Source organism: Erithacus rubecula, assembly GCF_903797595.1.
Source record: "Erithacus rubecula genome assembly, chromosome: Z".
Classification (NCBI taxonomy): Eukaryota; Metazoa; Chordata; class Aves; order Passeriformes; family Muscicapidae; genus Erithacus; species Erithacus rubecula.
Genome location: NC_136661.1, coordinates 23,279,733 through 23,302,129, shown reverse-complemented (window position 1 = coordinate 23,302,129; position 22,397 = coordinate 23,279,733). Strand labels below are relative to the sequence as shown.

At 41.3% G+C, this 22,397-nt stretch overlaps 1 protein-coding gene across 1 annotated transcript in view; it reads right to left on the bottom strand.

The window, feature by feature from the left end:
* CCBE1 (collagen and calcium binding EGF domains 1) overlaps positions 1–17,864 on the bottom strand; it is a 96,297-nt gene extending 78,433 nt beyond the window's left edge. The window contains exons 1-2 of the mRNA XM_079330628.1: positions 17,488–17,864; positions 17,285–17,365 (exon numbers count right to left, since the gene is read on the bottom strand). Coding sequence (XP_079186754.1) covers positions 17,285–17,365; positions 17,488–17,588 — 182 coding nt within the window. The 5' untranslated portion in view covers positions 17,589–17,864. The remainder of the gene's footprint in view (positions 1–17,284; positions 17,366–17,487) is intronic.
* Between the last annotated feature and the right edge of the window lie 4,533 nt (positions 17,865–22,397).

The window sequence follows — 22,397 nt, the reverse complement described above, 5'->3', positions numbered from 1 at the left end:
GTTAATTATCCTGTTTCAGATCCCTGTTTACAGTAGTATAGAAAGGATGTGTTTTGTCTCCATGTGGCCTTAAGCAAACCCGGGATCTGACCCTGCAGCCCCTGGAACACAGTCACGACTGTTGGGGAGATGATATCGCTCATGTCGCTGCTGTATCAGCTTTCTGCTGGCATCAGTTCAGTTCTTCTTACAGCAACAATCTCCCTTTTCTTAGCCCCCAGCTAACTTCCAGCTTTTACTGGTGCAACTGCTGCTTTCTCAGTTATTCCAACTTCAAGGGTCACTGGAGAGTCAACCTCCAGATTAAGTCTTTGCTCTCTTATTATCTGGTAACAAGAATCTCTGAAAATCACCCTAACAAGACAAACCACTTCTTCACTCTCCTGATGGAAGATAGTGAAGCCAAACTATCCCAGCTTGTGTACCAGCTGCCTCCAGGCTTGATCTGAGCAGGCAGCACACATACAAAAAGTTTTCTTTTCACATGTGTCTTGAGACATTTAATCCCAAAACTGCCAGTTGGAACAGCAACATAAAAAGAGCAAAAGTTCTGTTCTTTGAACAACATCATGGCTATTACCCAAAACTGTGTCCCTGGAGTTACTGTCTAATTGATGTTAAAATCTCTTGATCAGGTACTGAGAAAAGCAGACTCAAGCATTTCTTCCCACCCTCAAAAAGTAGTACAATGCCATACTCTAAACTAATTAAAAATTTAATTTTTCAAGAATTTGTGCACAATCATGACATTAGGACTCTAATTCCATTTCAGGTTTTAAATCATTCTGTACAAAAGGCTTGTCATGATTTAGATCTATGAAAGAGACTCTTGACATTTCAAACTCCCCATGTTATCCTGCTAGGATTCAAAAGCAAAAGTCAACATTCAGGACTAGACAAAGAATGCTCTACTTTAAATGTGTATTAGTAAGCTCCTTGGGAAAACCCTCAATTTAAACACAACTCTGGTTTATAGTGAGTATTTTCTGTATTTCCTTGTTTTGTTTATTTCCAGGGATATTTGTTCCCTGCTAACAATTACAAGAGAGATGTTTGTAAAGAGGCAGCGCCATCGCAGGATGTTGAGCACAGCCATGGAAGTCATTCAGACAAGAGATAAGATTTCCCACATTCACCACATTCAATAACAAGGCTAAAACGCCAAAAAGGAAGGAGTCCATGATTTTAAGGCACCAGATGGGGACTGTGTGAGCCTGAGGGCTGCCATCCTGCTGAGGTAATCAGTGGTGGAACCACAGGCACTGGTGCAAGTGTAAGGGTTGAGCTGGTGTCCCTAACACCCTGCTTGTGCTGACACAAAACACCTCCAGGCTGGAGCAAGCAGGACCACAGGGGGCTGCTGGTTTCTGCCATGTGAAGGTGGCACTGGCATTTCCCATGGGAGCTGGGAATAGGCTGGTCAGCTTGGCCACTAGACAATTGGCTACATGACGCAGACAAGGACGCAGTTTTGCTGGCTGGTGAAAATGTCTGAGCTATGCAGTAGAAGGAAGGCAACTCCAAGCTGGATGCTTGCATAAAGATGCCTGCAAGATGTCATCACCATGTTCAGAATCCCCTGTGCAAAGCAGTTCCAATTGTAGAAGATTTGACATGGATGTGGCAGTACATCTAACAAGGCCCGTGTCTTAAAGCTTGGTACTCATCGTCATGCAAATAATTACATCATTTTTAAACTAGGACTGCCTTCTACCTTTTCAAGAGGGATATTGCTTCTTTCCATCTCTAGACCATTTCACTCTTGCCACCACATGGCCTGTGCCTGTTTCTGCCAGGTATGTCTCCTCATCCTTGCAAATTAATGACCAGGATTACTCAGGCTCCTCCAGCTGAGGTCTTGTCAAGGGTTTGGCACAGTGGTATTAAAAATTTCTCACTACTACTGAAAAGACTTCAACACACAGACTGTAGCACCACACTTGTATTTCTTATTTCCAGCTCCTGGTTGTCTGGTAACCAAACCTTTCCTTCTGTGCCCTTCCCAGCTGATAAGCTTCTCACTTGCAGTGCCATCTAAAAGATAATTGTCCCAACACTCCCACTAGGCCAGATAAATTTGTTTTACCTTCAACAAGCTGCCTCTTTAAAGGATACATGGAACAGCAAATGGTTTAGGTAATCCCTGTTGGGGATCAATTCCTGCCAAGTTTAGACCACTATTTATTTTCTCTAATTTCCAGACATTTAAATACCAGAGGCGATGATCCACCAAGCAAGAGTGTTAGAAAAGCACAAACATTCCAGTGATTGCATATCAGAAAATGCTGGAGAAAGTCTGACTGGAGTGACATCTCTGAAGGAGGCAGACTGTGCAGTTTTTCTCCCCTGAGATGCATATCCTTTGGCTCTTAGATGACAGAACAAGGATCACTTCAGAGCACCTCCTCACAGTTCTGAGTGCCCCAGGGAAAACACACTGTATATCTCTGAATTCTAACAAGAAGTCCACAGTTTTCAAAGGCATAATTCTCCCCTTATTTATTCAAGTTAATGGGATTTTTCCTTGTCACTGCCATGACAAACTAGTGGTTTTAGGGATGCTTGTCCTGCATCTCTACATTTCCAACCCTACATGTCCCAGAAAAATATTTTCTGCTCAAAATCAAAATCACAAATGAGTTTTTACATTTGTGATCAGATCCATGTCTTTAATTTCCTCTCAGACACACTGCATGATACCATGTCACACAGCATGGAACAAGGACAGTGTAATCCTGCCATGTTCAGATGCTGGCAGGGCTTCCCTCCAGGGCATATCCAATTCCTGCTTTGGCAGACTTGCACACTTTCCCCAGACTCCTGATAAAGCTGAAGTGTTTTCCATCTCTCTGCTTACTTGCAGCACTGCTTTAGCAAAGTTATGGTATTTGCAAGCAAATAAAGAAGAAAATTTTGAGGCAACTTTGAAGGGATGTGCACAAAAACATCTTGAGTTAAAGTGACACATCTAGGAAGGGAAAAATGCAGATCTGTAATAAAAACCACTGCTGAGCCTCCTGGATAATTAGCAAGGGGAAAAGAGAGAGTGTGTTCTTCCTTAGCATCTGGAAGGAGGAGAGACAGCCTTATAATTAAGCATCTTTTCTGCTCTTTGCAGTCCAAGAATGTTGATAAATGCAGGAGAATTCAGAGAACCAAGAAAGTGATGTGAAAGTGAGGGACTGTAGAGCATCCTCCTATTTGACTTGACAAAGATATTGAACACAGACTTGATCATATTCTGAAATTATATTTGTGACCTGTTGTTTTTGTTTTGTTTTGTTTCTCACTTCAGCAAGTTGCAAAGTTCTACCACATGTCAGAATTAACCCCTCCTTCCTAAATACTTTTATTCCATCCACACTTTCCTCTAGCACAGGTCCTCAGATGATACATAGGCATCAGGCTCCTACCAAGCTCAATGGGTTGAAGCATCCAAATGGTTTGATCATCCATCTCTTAGGGGTTCACAGGGCTGAGAATAAACTTACACTGATCTTGACAGGTCAGGGCTAAAAATACAAAGTCTCATTGTTTTTAGTGAAAATAAATCAGTTCATTGAAGATTTCCAACTTCTTTGAATAATTGCATATATTTTATTTCTTTATTTAGACAGCCCTGAAGTGCTGACTAGTCAAACAAATTATGCAAGTAACCAGGTTTTTGCTGGGTTTTTGTTGGGGCCTTTTCTCTTGCTTTTTTGTTTTTTTTTTTTTGTTTGTTTGTTTGGTTTCAGTTTTTGGGGGGTTTTTTGCCTTTTCTTGCATAACCAACAATGAAAAATAACTTAAAAAATCTATGGTGAGACAGAAGAGGTCTAAAGAAATACAACTTTATTACTCATACACACCAATTGCTGAGTTAGATGATTCATTGTTAAATGCAATCAAATGACTTCATCCTGATGGGAACTGGGAGACCTCACAGAAGCTGAATTTCAGGGATGAAATCTTATTTTCACCATCATTTAAAGCATCATAAATCTAGAGAAGTTCAATCAAATCCATTGGAACTATATCCAATTTGCACTAGTGGTGCAAAACAGGTTTTACTCAAGTTAATTTTTTGTACACAGGCACTAAACTCAAACACAAGATATTCATGGTCTCTTGGATGAGAGAGTAATTTATGTACCATTTTTATGTGTATATGTTGTCATATCTCAGCCTAAATTTCTTCCAAGAAAATCCATTTTCTTTGTCATTGCAGATAGCTAAGAGATTGTCAAAACCTTCCTAACTTCAACAGCTGAGATGGTTAGTTTATAAATAATTTCATTTTGTTATGGTTTCCAGCTCTATACTGTAAAAGGAAAACCTCAGGATGGCTAATCCTCTATCTAAACATGGGCTTTACAAAGAGAATGACAAAACATCCAAATGTAGCCTATGAATTACCTCAGAGCAGTTAACATAAAAATACATGGTGGAAAATTTACTCATTAAGAAGGAAATTTATAAAATGAAAATCAGTATGAAAAAATGCAAACAAAAGGCAGCAGGTGTCTGTGCCTCTCAAAGTCTTTCAAAGATGTACATTTAGTCTGAATAAAGAAGGCAGATAATCTGCCATGCTCTATGTGTCTGCTCCCAAATAATGATAAACATCTTGCATCTACTTGTAAAACCTGTATTTCAGTAAGAAGGGCTGCAAAAAAAAATAATGTTTTGCCATAAACAGAGCAATGTTTCATAAAGGTTTTACAAAATGTTTCAGGGAGTCTTTCAAATGAGGAATGTTTTCATACAATACAGTAGAAGATGGAAAAGCATCTCCAAAAACAAACAACTTCATTTTGTCTCAATGAACAAAGAAAAACTTGAAATTATTTAAAATCTGCAGATTAGCCCTTTTAAAAATAAAATTTATTTCTAGTAGAAGCTAGAATCTACTTCCATATTTATCTAGAATCTGCTTTTCCAAATGAACCTTACTCATCAACAGACTTTTTCCTGCATACAAATGGGCTTAGGAATTACAGTTTTCCTACCACAAAAAAAAAAAAAAAAAAAAAAAAAAAAAAAAAAAAAAAAAAAAAAAAGAGGATCAATGCAGCTTTTCATTCAGACATTGATGTCCAGCTGCAGAACACTAATTTGACACTTGGCTTCCAAACCCATATTTTAGGAGTCTCTGCTTATCTCTGCCATTATCATCGGGTAGTTTGGGGTGATTTAAGGGTCCAAGTCTACTCCCCAGCAGCCTGATAGGGAAATCAGGGATGTGGTTAGGATCAGTTCTAAAACTCATGTTCTCTAGCATTTCCCACAAATATCAACCACATGCGTACATCACACAGATATTTCCAGTTCTCTGCTTCTTTGCAGCTCCTTTCCACATGCATCCCATTGAAGCAGGCAGGATATTAAATCTTTTGAAACACTTAATCTTCTCACAACTGAGACTGGATTTCAGTAATAAACACTTGCTGTAATTTTTCATCCTTTGGGCCATTATATTTCCAAGAAGCAAGGTCAAGATGGCATTTAATAAAAGGGTTGCTAGAATTGTTTGGTTCTTTCTTCCAAAACTGAAGCCTTACAGGGGCAAGCAACAAATGGAGCAATATGGAATATAGCCAGGATCTTCAGACCTAATACACAATTAAGAGGAATCTTAACACAGGAAAGTTTCCCCTCTCATTCCATCCTGAATATATATTTGTCCTGTATTAAATCTTTGTCAAGTCCTTGAGGAAAATTTCTTGGAAGAGTTTTCTTTTCATTGGAACTACTTGTAACTGTGATGGCTGTGAGGTCAATAAAAATGTTTGAAGTCTACTTTTACTGGTGTTTAAAAATATCCAGAAGTCTATACTGCAAACAAGGATGTATAAATAAATATATGTGTATTTTTGCCATTGTTGTTCCTGACTACTTGTTTTCTACTGCTCTTTTCACTCTGCTACAGTTATTTTCACTGGAGGTGTTCCAGTGATGTACCATTAGCTTACTCCCACTGTGGAAATACTCTGGATACTTTTGAAACGTAAGAAAACATCTCAAAAATCTAATCTGTCTCTTGGTGGATATGAAAAAATATACTTTAAAAAATGAGCATTTTTTCTTCTTATCTCAAACAGTAGTATTTTTTTGAACTGGAATGACAGCAAATCACCAAAGTAAACAGTCTAACAAGTTATTTGGACATTTGAGTTACAGCAATCTCCTTTGCTGTAATGGGAATGCTACATCTTGAGCATAAGCTTTCAGGTTCTCTCTCTTCCCTATGAGGCATAAGTTAGGCTTTTCCCTTCATTTTATAGCTGAAGAATTATATAACACTGACATCCTACAGAAAAATTTAGTGGGTAACTGAAAGCAGAATTTGGCATGATACAGCTCCTTGAGGAGCAGAGAAATGAGGCTCAAGACCCAGAACTGGACTCCTGGCAAGCCCCTCCTAAGGTTAAACCCCCTTGCCTCCCTGGATCACAGTGCTCCCACTGATGTAAATCTGGAGGGGCACCATCCAGGACCCTTCCAGGCACGGTCAATAAAACCACAAATTCAAGTACGGGTCAGCACGAGGACAACAAACGGCACAAACAAGACTCTGGCCAAGAATCTCAGCTTGGAAAACCAGGCAGAGAATTCTCTTTGTTGGTAAGATGCATTCAATCTGCTTCAACATCTTTCTGCTTGCCTTTTTTTTTCTTTCGTGGAATGCTAAGAATAATTATGAAGAATTCCCCAACTGACGCACTTTGGTGTAGGTCCAGGGAAGTCAGTAGAGCTATGGAAATGCAAACCTCTGCAAATCTTTTCATGACCTCTTTAGTACCCATGCAGGGACCAAGACAGACATCTTTTAATGGAGATGAGTTTCTAAGAAAAATCAAAAAGGGCCCAGCCTGCAGACATAAAGTGTTCTTAAGCTCCTGTGACACACAGAGAAATTTCTGCAGGAAAAGGGCCTAATTTAAGATCAAACACAAGGAGAAGGTTTGATTGCACTTTGAATTTACTTCAAACCCAGAGGAGATTCAGGAATGCAGGTCTGTCTTTATAAAGCTTTGTAGATAAAGCTCTTCGCTGACCTTGTATGACAGCAAAATTTCTATTTCTCCTTAAGAAGTTTTAAAATGAAGAGGAAATATAATATATCGTTTGCTGTGAAGGGTAACTCTTTCCCTTTCTCCTCATTGACCATATACAGTGAAAAGTACTGGAGCCTGGACTCCTAAAGCAGAAAAGTCTGAAAACTTGGAAGTGTCAGATTGTCCCAATTCTCTCTGTCATGCCTAATTTACTGTGCATTGATGGAGGTTAGAAATGTAGGGAACTGAAGTGTGACACTGAGCAGGGCAACACTCTTAGAAGTAGCATGTTCAGTATCTCCTGGTTTGCTCTTAGACAGGCTAGAAGGTGAGCAGGATAAGGTAGAATAAAAATTAATCCCATGTTCTCTATTTCTAATTACATTCTCCTTTCCATTAAAATGAGAAGAGCTTGAAATTAATACTTCTGCATGAAAACTCTAAAAAACACCCCACAAACCCCATTGAATTAAAAACAAACAAAACCCCACAATCTGAACAACAAACAAACAAACAAACAAACAAACAAAAAAAGACGCAAAAAGTCCCAAGCCAAGCAAATAACAAAAAAGAAAACAGAACACCCCCCAATCACCTATTTGCTGTAGGCTCCTTATCTCTCCAGGCCTCCAGGGAAGCCCAGTGGGGTAGACATACACTTTCCTCAGGGAAAGCAAAACAAACAACAACAAAAAAAACCCCTAATAACCTTTTAAAATCCAAATACATATCAAAACCATCTACATACAACTGGCTAAGCAAACATACTGTTTTGCATACAAGCAGCCCATTAAGTAACACCCCAAGAAGTCACTGTCTGAGCCCCCACAGGAGTCACAGTCTGAGGCACCACCTGCCTTGGGCTGTCCAGACTGTGCAGACCAGCACTGAGTCCACCAGCTGCAAAGATCAGCCAGATGCCAGCACTGTCTGCCTGCCACTGCTCCTTACTCCTGCCTCAGCAAGCTGCAGTTGAAAGCACATATTCCCAGTAGGATCAAACATTTACCAAACAGTAGCTCTAGTCCTGGTCCCTCAAGTCTCTTTCTCACTCTCCACTTCCCAACTGCTAAGAATACCAAAGAACTACCAAAACCCTGTTTTCACCTGGCTTTTTTCCTTTTCCCACAAATGCTGTTTTAAAGATTAAATAATTTTCCCTTTGGCTATTTTTGTTTCAACTCTCCAAGGCAATAATCTTTAAACTAAGGGGTTTTGTCAGAATTCCAGAGAGCGGTGTTTAGGAAACAACATTGCTATTTTGGTGCAGCTATGATAATAAACTCTTTAGTGAAAATTGAGTATGATAATAACATCTTATTGAGTAGGCAAGATGTCCGGTTTACAACATACATTGAACATGTTGAATGTGATCACAGAAATATTAACATTCCACAGAGACACTGGGGCTCTGGGCAGGAAATTATTTACAAAGAAAAAATGCATCCAATAAAGTTATTTTCTCTCTCTTATACGAAAAGTTCTGAGCACGCTTTTTCTGGGTGTACTTTCACAAATTTCTGTATTTTCAGCATTCATCCATTTCCCATTAAATATTATGATAATAATGTATTTATTCATCAATTTTGAAGACTGTACAGTGTAACTTACTGGAGTTGCTCCTTTGTTACAGGGAATTAGGTGGTCAACTTTACTCCTTGGGGTTTGATAATGAGATGACGAAGCCAACATGAACACTGCTATTTTACACTGGAAGCTATGCCCCAATAATTTTTCCATAGAAAGAGAAATAATGTGCTCGTTAGCCCAGATGAATACTGTCTTATGTTTCTCCAAACCTATGCTCTACAACAGCTTGCCTTTGACCTATAATAATCTTATACATTTTTCCAAAAATGATCAATTTAAAAATCTGGATTATATCTTAAATTTTTGCCCCTCCTTCCCACTTAAAACACAGTGTCTGCACCACTTTATATCCCAGTCCATTTGAAAAGGATGGAAAAAATTTCTGTTTAATGTGTGTTTACTACAGAATGGCTGCTAAAATGAATACAGTTAATACAAACACCATGTATTTCACCTCATTTCAATTACAGCACGGATCTTCAATTAAAACAAATGTGGTTAGAACTTGAAACTAAGAAAGAAACTCAGAAGAAATTATTTACAATAGCTGGATGTACGCTAAATTCTTGATGGTCTTGTACTTTACTTTTTGAGCCAGGATCAGCAATGAAATCAACACAACACAATGGAAAACACTTTTTAAGGGAGAAGGATTTTCCAAACACTAAGCTCTGAGATTACTGTCTAAAACTGAAATTGTTTTTCTCCTCAACTGTTAAACAGAGCTACTCTTGAGGAGATGCAAACAAATTGCTTTCTTTTACTAGGCCAAGAAGAAATCAAGTCAGCACTGTATGGATTCTGCTTTCCATTGTTTCTGCTTGCAATTGGAACCACATAGAAGAACTGGCAAATCTGAGCAACAGAGTGACATTTGCTACTGTTAGTTTACAAAAGAAGCCCCTATTAGTCTGAAAACTGAAACCGAGCAAACAGAAAATGAACAACAAAGAGAAAAAACATTCTGAGCAGACTTTGGGGAAGGGTTTATTTTACTGTAAATCAAAGCCAGCTTTGATTGTTTGGGGCAGTGGGCACAATTAGAAAGAGGAAACCTGAAGTGACCCATGTGGTCTGTATGACATGTAGGCAATAAAAGGTCTCCAGAGAAGAGAGACCCATGTCCCTGCCACTGACACATGACAGAGCCCTGTGCCATCCCCAGCAGCTCCAGAGTGGGTACTGAACACTCAGCACTGACTCACACTTGGAGACAAAAGTCATCTCAGGACTCAGGGCACTGGGGTGGAGGCACAAACAAAATATTAAACAGATTTTGAGAATTCAGAACAATCTCAATGAAACACAAAATAGCACATGCCCCAAATGACCAGCACTGCACAAAAGTGAGTGCAATCTGAAATGAGATCTGTCCCAGGTAGGTAAAACAGGTGTAATTGCTTATCTGTACATCAACATCTCCCTCATACCTGCTTTGTGTGACCTTGTTGCCCACATACAAAAATTTCCCTTGCACACATGCAGTGACAGAAAAACAGGCCAGAACAGCAGAGGTCTCAAAAAACCTGTTACTCACATGTTCTTTGTACTGGACAATGGTTTTCATAACAAATACAGGCAATCCTGTTTCACCTGGGATCTCTAGCAAACCTGATTTACTTTTCCACAAGTAGTTTGAATATTTCATACTCAACTACTTCCCAAAAACTCTTTTCTACGACAAGGAGTGCAGGCAATCTGAACAGAGCAAGGACTGAAAGGGAAATTTAAATACCTGCCTGTAACTTGTCCCTCCTGTGCCTGCCCAGACACACACTTTACAGAGAGGTACAGAGAGGGAGAGAGATTTTCCAGACTGAGGAAGGAAGGAAGGGGAGAGGCTGTGAAGGGAAGATGCATCAATGCCTGTAGCTTAGCTCCAAGTCTAGTTGGGAGAACAGGAATCCTCCCAGGGGTGCGTGCGTGCAGATTTTTGTCTGATTTTGGCTGGTGTTTTGTTTTTATGGGTTCAACTTAAATAGAAGCCTGGAAGCATTTAAATTATACCTCTTTGGGGAGTGATTACCTCCTTTCTGTCACACACATATCTGTCACACAAACCACCACCAAGACAGAATTTTTGTCTTTTTATGGCTATATCAGTTCTTTTTTCTGCTTGCTCCATGCCTCTGGGCATTTTGTCCTTTCTCTTCTCTGCTGCTCCATATCTTTATCCTTCCATTCCTGCCTTTTCTGTCTTGTCTGTTTTGTCTGCAATCAGTACAGCACAACTCAGCTCGATGGGTGTCTGCCACAATGGGAGCAGTAATACAAGTATTAATAACATCCTGCTGTTAGCAGGAGGGACTACAATCACTTTTTAAAGGACAAAACAGCCTGACCTTAGGGAACATACACAATACTTAGGATAATTACAAACGTCATGTTCCCTTTGGCGGCCTATTTTTATTACCTATTTCGTATCAGCCATGGGAGGCCCTGGGGCTACTATTTTGTTTGTCTGGAGTCTCTGAGCTAGACAACACGGCCAGGAAAGTCAGTTCATATTTAACCCTATATTCTGTAGATGAAAACCATAATGCAAAGCACCTGGGTTTCATTATCAATCAAACCACCAAGCAGGGCACTTATCATAAAGCTCTCGGCTGGCCAGTTCTAAAATTCTCCAAACTGCTTTGATGTGAACATCAAAAACTCCTGGACTACATGAACGACCACTTGCCTGACCTCATCCTTTAATTAGCACATCATACCTGAGAGCACCACTCACAGCAGTTCTGCAATGTTCTTTAAGACCATAAATTAAATTGTTTCATTTTGGAGTGAATTGGCTGTACAGAGCAGTCACTGCACAGGAAACCCACAGGAGCATCACATTTTGCTACAGGAGTCCCTGCTGCAGCCAGTACCATCCACATCTGCTGAGATCTCAGGAGTCCCTAATGTCACCAAAATCCAGAACTAATTAGGTTTCTTATTCTTAACACCTGAGACAGAAAAGTGACACACAAAGTCATGACCACCCAAATGTGTCACGGAAGCCAACAGACAACTCTGTGGCATTGGTGTTACCCTTAACTGGCAGATATTCACAATGCATCTCAATAGTTCTGAGCAATCTGTTCTTCTGGCAATCATAGCAAAGAAAATGAATGAAACCCAGGACTGAAAGCAGTCAGTACCATACAACTTGAAGGTGCTACTTCCAAAGCAATAGTGAGAAAAAAAAATCTGGGAAAGCTAGGAAGCATGTCTTGACACCATTGTAGCATTGACACCACTGTTTTGTAAAAAAAACCTACTGTATAGAAGAAAATTTTATTCATAGATATGAACTAAGTTTTACCTGTGATGGCATGGAAGATTTTTTTTAAAAATGTGTATATATATGTGTATTCTGTATGTTTAATTTTCTGAAACCAATACAAAATTTGAAATCATATTCTCTCTAAATGTTCAGCAAAATTCTACTATGGAGTGCATTTCCCTTCAAGATAACTGGAGATTAGGCAGCAGTTTGCTCTAATCTTGATATTTTCTTGTATAACTGTTGTAATATAATATATCAGTTGGGTTTTTTTCAATGATATGAAATAGTCAGCAAAACTTCAGAGAGGAAATGCAATAGCAACTATAAAAAAGAAATTTATGAAAAGTAAAGTCAGAAGATAAGATGACCGGAGATTATCCCTGCTTACGCCAGCTGAAATCTCCAAAACTATACACAGCAATTATTTTCTCATGTTGGAAAGCTCTGCAACATGCTCACAGAGTATCTGGGAACCAGGAATTGCCTATGGTCCCCAAGGGCATATTAGTGAAAGTGCTGCTCTTTGTGAAATAGCTACAGTTCAGCTTATTTGCAATTACTTTTATCTTTTAAGAATGTGCAAAATGACACAGTCTATAAAAATAGTCTTCACCAGCAGTATCAACATTGGAGAGGGTTAAAAGAAATGCTTTTTGAGGTATGTGATTTCTGTTTAGCATCAGAAAAAAGTAGGGTATAAATATATATGCATTCTCTTTCACAATACATTTGAATTGTTTTTTTTATTATGAAGTGTAGAACAATTTTTACAGCATAATTTGAAACCTGAAATGCTGGAAAGGCCTATGCAAAATACTTGTAGCTGGTGAAGAAGCTGACAACCTACACTGAAATATGTTCACATTATTTAAGAGCCCCTGCTTGCAAAATACTATTAAAAAAAAAAAAAAAAAAAAGGAAGTTACAGGTTAAGTTCTAAGCCAAGACTTACGTCCCACAACACAGAGCTTGTTTGGAGCTATATGTAAAAATTTGGCTCACCTCTACAAAGATTTCACCATCATTAGCTAGAATTGTTCTGCCCAGCACCCTTATTCTGAACTGTTTATTCCTTGCTGGTCCTGCAGGACTAAGGACCAGCAGCAGTCTCCATCACTATACACACAAAATTAGGGGATAACCTGTCCTTGCATGCTTCATTTTCAGCAAAAAATGCAGGATATATAAATACTTATGGTCAGAGAAAGATGGATAATTTCTCCTACCATGTCAATAGTCTATTTGTTTTAAAAATAATCAGACTAACATTCAGTCTGATCTTAGATTAATTTAGACTAACAGTTTCATCTGAATAAAAGGAAAAAAACCCAACTCTTCCCTTAGCCCATGAAGGCAATAGCTAAAGTATTCTTCCTGGCTATGCAAATACAGGTTCAAATTTTCATCTCCTGATTTGTGCTTCCTGGTTTCCTTAATTTAACATTTTATAAAAGATTTCTGAGGAGGAGCAAGACTATTTCTTTCACATCAACTTAGAACAATATTTAAGTGTCTAGTAGGCAGAGATGAGTACAATCAGGCAATAAAAATATTCTCGTTTCCCCACATTTCATGCTTGAGTCTTCCTACAACTTCTAACAGCTTCCCACTAGCAAATGTTTCTCCAAAGTGTGTCTATTGAATAATTCTGAATAATGAATTCACTGCACTCTCTGAATTCTGAGTAAAATATTTAGCTCTTCCAATATATAACAGTTACTGTAGTAATCAAGTTTGCTGTTTTCTTATAAAAATGCAATTCCAATTAATAAATTGTGCCATGTTAGACATTGATCCTCCTGAATTTGGAAGTGACATAACTACTTCCAGTCTCTTATGGGAATACAGTTCCAGAGTCAAGGGGATACCTGTCCCAGATGCTGCTTTTCCTTCTTTCCTTCCAGAGCAACAATATAGTGGAGCACTGTTTAAAATGGAAATGAAGCAAAGACTGTAATGAAAAGGACTGATGCAAGGATGCACAAACTCAATTGTCACAGGCACTGGAGAAAAATGCAACATTTGTGTAATTTTCCATGCCAACAAGGTATTTAGAAATCTGTCTGAGACTGAAACAAGTTAACTTCACACCAAAATAACTAGAGAAGACAGTAACAAGAGTCTGGAATTTCATATTCTCATGCTGCCCAAATTTCCTAAAATTTGATTAATTTTTGCATGCAATAGGAATCCAAAGTCTAACCAGGCCATATCACTACCAACAAATCTTCAGAAACTCTTCTCCATACCTACCCAATGGGAACATTAGTACTGGGTACTTTGTGCAGTTACATACAAGAGTTTAAATGAGATTTCCACTGAAAAGATTTTGCATAATGCCCCTCTGCTTTTTGCATCTCCTCCTCTGTACTCATGAAAACAAATACAGAGGACATGTTTAAAAAAAAATACAAATCAAACTAAACCAAGGGCCAGACTGCACACATTTAAAAGAAAAAATACATCTGATTGTATACGTGGTTGCTATGACCACAGGGAAAAATGCCAATGTATTCTCAGTGCTTGGCCCCACTTCTGGCTTGGCCCTTCCACTTGGATCATCTTTAATCATGAGTAAATCTGGTTTAAAAAAATAAAATCAAGAAATATTTTTTCTGATGAAAAGATGCTATTTTTATTGAAGTACTCTAAAAACATGCTGATTTTCATGAGAGATTCCAGCAGGAGGAATAAAAGGACAAAATTACTTTCCATCAAGAACTTTGGTCAGGAATTTTGACGTCTAACTTCATATGTATTTCTTATTTTAGGTAACTCATTGCACAACAGATCATCAGTAGTGGTGCATGTTGCCTTATGCCTGATGTGTTATGATATAATCTGTTAGGATAAATTTGGTGTCAGTTTGTATAATTTCTACACAAATGGTACTTTGACCTAGAAAAGAAGTTAGGTGTGTCTGCTAATAGTAAATAGACGCTGACATTACCTACTACCCTTTATCTACTTGTAACAATGTATATAAATTACATAACCATTGTCATTGTGAAATACTGTGAAAAAGATGTCTAAGAAGATAAAAAATGAACTGTTGTAAGAATAAATTCTGGAACAGCAAAATTAAGTTTATCTGAAACCTGGAGTGAGAGCTCCTAAAAGCTACAGCTGAGTTTCCACCAAGCTGAAGTTCTTTAAGTGTTAGTTATCATTCCAGAGTTGAAAACTGAATCCTTAAGGTCCTGAATTTCCTACGAAACAAAATCCGCCTTGAGGCACCACAGGATTAGTCAACACTAGCAAGTTTCCTGTCATCTTGTTAACAGCCTCAACCTCAAAATATTAATGAATCTTACATTAAAATGTGTTCTGCCAAGGGTAATGCCACGTGCCTGCTGAGAGCATCTTGCTAGCAGGAGCAGCTGGGGTGCTGCTCTGCCCTGGGGTTCACAGCCTCGGGTGGGTGATGCTGCAGGTCCGTGCCAGAGCAGCTCAGCTCTGAGGGACAGGACTGCCAGCACCTGCAGCTCAGTGCCTGCTCAGTGCAGAGCTGCTCCCTCTCAGAGCTGCTGCCCTCTTCTTGTGGACATCACAAAAGAGACCTTGCAGGGTGGGAAATGGAGCCTAACCCAAGCCTAAAGGTTAAATCCTAAAAATACATGAATACAGAAATGGAATTTTTTCTTTTTTAAAGCAAGGGAGACTTGGAAGTTGCAGATACAGAAAATGTAAAAATAACCAAGAGTTCAATGCAGCAATTTGGAAATTCTCATCCACACAGACTGTGCTGATTTGGGACAGTGAAATCACTTGGGATTGTGCAGAGGGAGAGCTGGGGAGGGAAGGAGGCTCATCACAACCAGAGCCCAAAGGTCAGAAATACCTCAGGAAGGATGAAAGCAAGCACAAGTGGGACTTGGCAGCTGGACAGAGTCCTGCTTTCATTGCGCAGTGCTCCATAGCAGCCAGTGGACCCTCTGTCACACACAAAGCAGAATCACTTTCCTCTGATAGATTTTGGGACATGCACAAAAGGGCAGGATGGTCATATGTGTGCTGCCTTATACAGCTCCCACTCTGGCTTCTTCATTCAGTAATTCCCCACTCAGAACAGCCTTGTCCACCCCAGAGCTCTGCCCCTAAACCAGAGAAATGCAGCAGGTTCAACCAAGTACCTGCAAAATTTTCCCCGCAAATCCTTCAGACTGTCCCTCTCTAAAACATGTTGTCACTGTGTGCTACAGAGCTTCTTGCAAGAGGTCTCTGCCTCACCTTCACAGGGAGAGGAGAGAGAGGAGATAAGGGAGGCAGGGAAGGGTGGTCTCCATTCCCTGCAGAGACCTTCCCAGGGACTGGGGGAAGCTAATGCTGCTGAGAACTGGACAGTGGCAGGACACTGTCCCAGGTGGCTGTGGCTGCTGGAGAGCATGAGCAAACCTGAGAACACGGAAGAGGGACAAGGCTTCTGCACCGTGACCCTGCAGCTCTCTGGAACTAATGCCAAACAGAAGAGATGGGCAATCTCTGTAACACTTTATACGTGTGTTACCGTGTTTTTGGTATACAGAAGTGGCTCCCTGCCACGTGCGAGCACACACACCCAGGCAGAGCACAGTTTCCTCCACAAAGCAACCTCTCACAAGAAGCAGCTTTCGTACATGAAACATCTCGTCTGTGGGGATGAGGCTAACCTGGGGGCATCAGGGAAGGGATACGTGTGTACTCATACTTTGTGTACAGCTCTTGAAAAAAAGCACATCCACTGTCAACTGCTCTGGATAGCCGTCATCATTAAAACAGATGATGTTTCTCAAACACACAGCTGAAAAATGAAAACTCATTATTAGATTAATCTTATTTAATATGAGAGGCCTCTGCCGAATTTATCCCCCAGAGCTGGTTGCTGAAGAACTTACCAATTCTGAGAGCGTGATTCATCTACCTAACTTAAGATATCTTTTGCACAGCACAAATCCCGACGCTCTCACTGATTATCCTGCAACAGATGCAGCTGTAGCTCCCATGTGGTCCCAAACACACTGGAGAGGAAGCCTCTCCCACCGTATCGAAAGCTGTCGGTGGCTTCGGTACAGCGTGAGAGCCACACGCGCCCTCTCCAGCGATGTCTCGGAGGTGACGTTTGCAGCGAGTTACCGAAACCCTTCCCTGGGACAGCTGCAGGACTTGCCGGGGGAGATGCGGAACGCGGGAGGGATGTGGCCAAGTTACCTGCTCGGCGGTCCGCGGGGTGGTGGAAGGCTGGGGTGGGCTAGCACAGAGCAGGGGGGAGGCAAACAGCTGCCACAGCTGTGACACCCACACGCGTGTCCCCCGCTGCCTTCCCCGCGGGCAGCGAGTCCCCAGCCGCGGACACGCGTGAGACCCGCGCCCCCTCTGCCCCGTCCTCCGCGGCCGCGGCGCTCACCTGAAGCAGGTGGTGAGCTCTCCCGTGGGCTTCAGGCAAGGATACCGGGTGGTGGCGATTTTGTTCTCGGAGCAAACCTCCCTGCAAGGTGGGGAGTCGGTGTATTAAGAAAAATATAAAACACCAAAAGGTAGGAAAAAGAAAAAGAAGGTGGTGGATGGGGAGGAAACGCACAGGAGCAGCCTCGCTGTAGCAACACCCACCTGTCGCCGTCCTGCGGCTCCTCCCGGTAGGTCCAGGCGTGTCCCAGCGCCAGGAGCAGCAGCAGCCGGAGCGGGGCCAGGCTGCCGGCCGGCCGCCCCATCGGGCCGTCGCTCCCCTCCGCGCCGCGCCGGCTCTGCCCGCCCCGGCCGGCGGCGGGGCTGCGCCGACCCGCGCTCCTCCCGCCGCCGCGGGGCCGCCCCCCGCCGCCGGCAGATGTGCCCGCGGGGAGGGGCCGCGCGCGCCCAGATGTGCCGGCAGATGCTGCCCCGCGGCGGGGCGGCGGCCAGATGTGCGGTGGGAGTAAGGGGACATCGGCGCACGGCCCCGCAAAGCCGCGCTCCGCTCCCGACCCCGCGGCTGCGGACGGCACGGGGAGGAGGGGGAGGAGGGTGCCCGCCCCGGCTGAGGGGGGCGGAAAGTGGTGGAAAGGTCCTGAGCGGCGGGGGTGAACAGCGGCTCTCGGTGCACCACCACTGATGCTTTCCAGATTCGGCTTTATCTCAAATCTCTTCCCCGAAGGAGCGTAGCAGTTCAAAGCATCTCTGCTGCGTCGGCTGTTTATCCTTGTGTACAGCTGCCATTTCCCCACCATTCATAAAGACGGAGATTAATGACAGCACACTCAGATAAAGCAGCACATCGGGTCTGGCCCGTTGTACCATGTCCTGTTTTCACGGTTAAACTGCTTAGGACCAGGGGAGAGAACCTGCAGAACGACCGTGCCTCTGCAGAGTGTTGGGCAGATGCTTTGGCTTTGATCACCAAATAACTTCCTACAAGTACCAAAAGCTCCAGTACTTGTGGAGCACAATGTAGGGACGGGGGTGCGAATAAGCCTTTCCAGGACTTTCACCTGCAGTATAAAAGACCTCATTTTGCAGTCAGAAAAATCAGGGAAATCTGAGCAACGGGTTGTACTCATATATCATTAGAGCCAGAAAAGTCAGGGTTATGCAAGGAACTCTAATTCTTCTGTTAAACTAGCACAGGAGTAATAGAGAGATGTAAGATTTGAGCAACACACTTCTATTTTTTCCTGCCACAAGCAACATTTAAACATGTAATTTCACCATTCTGTGCCTCGTTTTCTCTGCCCATGTTTCTAAGAGGAAGTTCCTGATAACAAAATAAATAAATAAAAAAGATCCGCATATATGAATCAGCTATGATTAAGATGTTAATCCCTTTGGTATGTTGTCCAGTACCCAGGAAAAGCGATAGATAAACTGGGAAATTGTGGGATTTTTCAGACGTTTTTCCTGACTTGTACACCACGACTGTCAGTGTGGTCTGTGAACTGCCAGCTTCAAGGTATTTCTCTCCACTGCACATTGTCTCTACTTCTGTGCTCAGTTAAGCAAAGGAGTGCTGCATAGTAGATTTTTTCCCCACTTGTTTTGGCTTTTGCTCTCAAGAGAATGTTTCAGATGTTTATTCTGTCATAATTACTTCTTTATCCTTTATAGAAGTAATAAGTAAGCAAAGACAGGACTTGTTGTCTTGAAGCCAGAGAAGGCTGTGGGTCTCTCTCTCAGGGCTAAACCCACACTCTCCCAGGCAGCCTCTCCTGATTTGGAGATAACAGGAACAAAAGCAGACCTGGGTGCTTGGACCCAAGAGCTCAGGAGACACCTGTCTCCACATCTTGCTCCCTACCCTCCCGCCCCGAGCAGAGAGTATCCAGTGACAAGGTCTGTAATGAAGAGAGGCTTGCACTGCTGTAACCCCTGTGATGTCTGTATATAGATTACAAGGGATTTAATTTAACACATTCCAGAAGTGGTCACTGACCCTCCAAAAACGCTCCTTTTTTAAAAAAATTGAATTGATTCCCAGAGCACAGAGCTGAAATCCTCTGGATGATTTTCAGCCCAGACCTAAGTGTCATGAATGCAGAAGGACCTTGATTTTAAAAGGCCTGTATATAGGCCTGGAATAAGTGTGCTTCCAAAAAGGTGGGGTTTTTTTCCCAGAATATTGCCACTCAGTGCAGATCTGATTCACTAGCTGAACTACTTCACTGCCTTTTCTTTAATCCTTGCCACCCACATAGCACTGTATCAACACTCTGCTATCTCTTTAATTAAAAAATGTTATATTAACTTACATCTGTATTCATTTAATCCATGCTAACAGCCTTGCAAATTTAAAAATGGTAACCTGCAGGTGAAGCTATTCCTGTACTCAACTCTTTGCCAAGCAAGGCCCTAAATTTTATATTCAATAGAATTTCAGTGTGATCAATAATTGACTGAAAAGAGAGGTTGAACAGCACCATACTTTACAGTTGACAACTATATTGCAGCTGAATACATTAAAGCTGGAGGTTTGGTCATTTTGCTTCATCAGTTCCATCTCAGCTTTAATGACCATGCAGGCAGGGTCATCCTGAGAACAAGGCTTTCGTCCTGAAAAGTGTTGAAGGGTGGCAGTGGTTAAGGAAACATGGAAAAGTTCCTGTTGCCTCAGGGAAGGAATGGTTGGGGCTGTTTTCATATACAGTAAATAATCAGAATGGGATTTCTCGTGTGAGGGACGCTTTTCCTTGTGCGGGGTCATGTTAGTTTTGACTTGCCCAACTCAAGCACGTATGAAGTTGATTAAGCTGCACACTAAACTTTGGAACACTCTCAAAGAAAAGAATGAGGAATTCAATGCAGTAAAGTGCTTATCAGAAGTTTTATTTACACTGTTTACATAGGAAGAAGATGCATTGTTTCCTGCAGTTCATTCATAATGATGTTGTTGAATTAACAATTCAAATTCAAGTTTATTTTCTGGATATTGCTGGTAACTGGAATAGCCTAGAAGCAAATCTCGATCATTGCCTCCAAAGAGGTTTCTCTTAGTGGAAAAGCAAAGCCTGTGAACATGAGAAGGGTGTTCAGAGTGCCCCTGACTCCTTAGAAATACAGAGGTTGTTTGCATGCATGAAGATCTTGAGCAGTTATTAATTATCTGCTACTCACCGATCTCCACCAGGACAGTTGCATTAGGTTCAGTACAAATGCATACAAGAGATTCAAAACTTTGATAGTGATTCTAAAAATAGATTATTTTTACCCCCTTTCTATTCCCACCTTTAAAAGAGTTATGACCATGATGTTTGGGGAGGAAGGGTGGGGATAGGGGGAGGACAGGGATTTTTTGGTGGGTTGGTTGTTTTTTTCAGACGTTCCACTGCAGTCTTCAGAAGTATGCACTGTGATTACTCCTGATCCATTTACAAACGACATTTTCATTGGTGTATTTTCCATCTGCTTCAAACATAAAGCAAGTAACCACTTATTGTAAATAGTCTTAATCCCACTACAGTATTGTGTTTGCATTGAGTGCCAGGTCTCCAGCTGTCACTATTGACATGTTCGAGGACATCAGAGCAAGGCTGAAGGTGTAAACAGACAGAAAACAGAGATTTTCAACCACATCTTGGGTGGATACTTTGGTGCTTTGGTCTCGTGTTGCTCATTCATGGATAGGGCTCCCTTCCAGGTGAAAGCCCAAACTGAACCTGGAAGTCCAGATCCAGACTTCTGCTTTCAAGGAATATTGCACAATCCAAGCTCAGCTGCTACACACTCATCCAGGCTTGGGAAGCGAAGAGATTTCCCACACCATTGGAACTCCAGGAAGCACCTAGAGCAGTGTTACATCTCACAAAAAAAAAAAAAAAAAAAAAAAAAAAAAAAAAAAAAAAAAAAAAAAAAAAAAAAAAAAGCAAGCCAGAATCAGATAACAGAGAAAGAGAGATAAAAAAATCCAAAATTATTACATCTCTCTCTCTCTCTAGATAGAGGTGGAATTTCTTCCTAATGTCTACATGACCAACAGAGTTACCCAGTCTGTAAAAGGCTGCATGAAGCAAGGAATTAACAGGCAGAGCAAAGGCTAGAAGTGAAAGAAAAAGCTCTCAGAAATGATCCCCCAGAAGCAGATCAGGGACAGGAAGCAAGAAAGTGCAGAAAAAAAGAGAGAGGAAGAAGCAGAGGAAAACTAGGGAAGAAAAAGGTTGAAGAAATGTCAGGGAACCATAAGGTCTGCCCAGGGTAAACAGGTATTACATCCTAAAAGACAATGGTAGAGCACCCGGTAAAGCATCTGTCAGAACAGGGAAAAGGGAGAAAGAGGTGAGGAAACAGTTGCACAGCCACAGCACTCCAAGTTATATTTGGGTGGCAAAGAACAGAGGACAAGGTGAAGAAGGGCTAGAAACTCGAGAAAGGCTGTTATTCTTCTTACCTCTTTGTTCCAGCCTTCCTTTTTCCACTTGAAAACATGAAAGTGTGAAAGTTAAAATATTTTATTTATTTTGCCTAGTAAGTTCAAGGGGCTGTCATACTCTAGGCTACAGACTGACAAGTAAAAAACCCAACAGAATTTGCATTAAATAAAAATATTAAGGCAGAGAAAAATAGTACTCATCACAAACACTAGAATGGCACTTAATCCAACTAGGAGACAAAAAGTCTTTGTTTTTTGTCGGAGACATTTTTGGTAAAACGTGTTGATGAAGGACAAAGGCAGTTGAAATGTGATGCAACTGTTTTGAAAATACCCATGGAAAAAGGCACGTCAGAAAACATAAAATGGTGATCATCAGGAATTGTGTCCAGAGAGCATCACAGCTACAGAAAGGAATTGCTTCTATTTCACAGATAATTACAGGGCTCATCTTAGATTAGCAGCAAAAATAAACACCTTTTGAAAGTATCAGCTAAAACAATAACACTGCTGACCAAGAAGAAAACACGTAAATGAGAGCACTAATCCACCAAAAACAAATCCTGATGGATACATGGGACATAGCATCACACTAACCAGACCTGACTTATTTTTTCAGGGGTTAGGTTGAATTCCATTTTGTTATAAGAGATTAGAGCTGAAGAATGTGAAATCTTCCATGGCATCC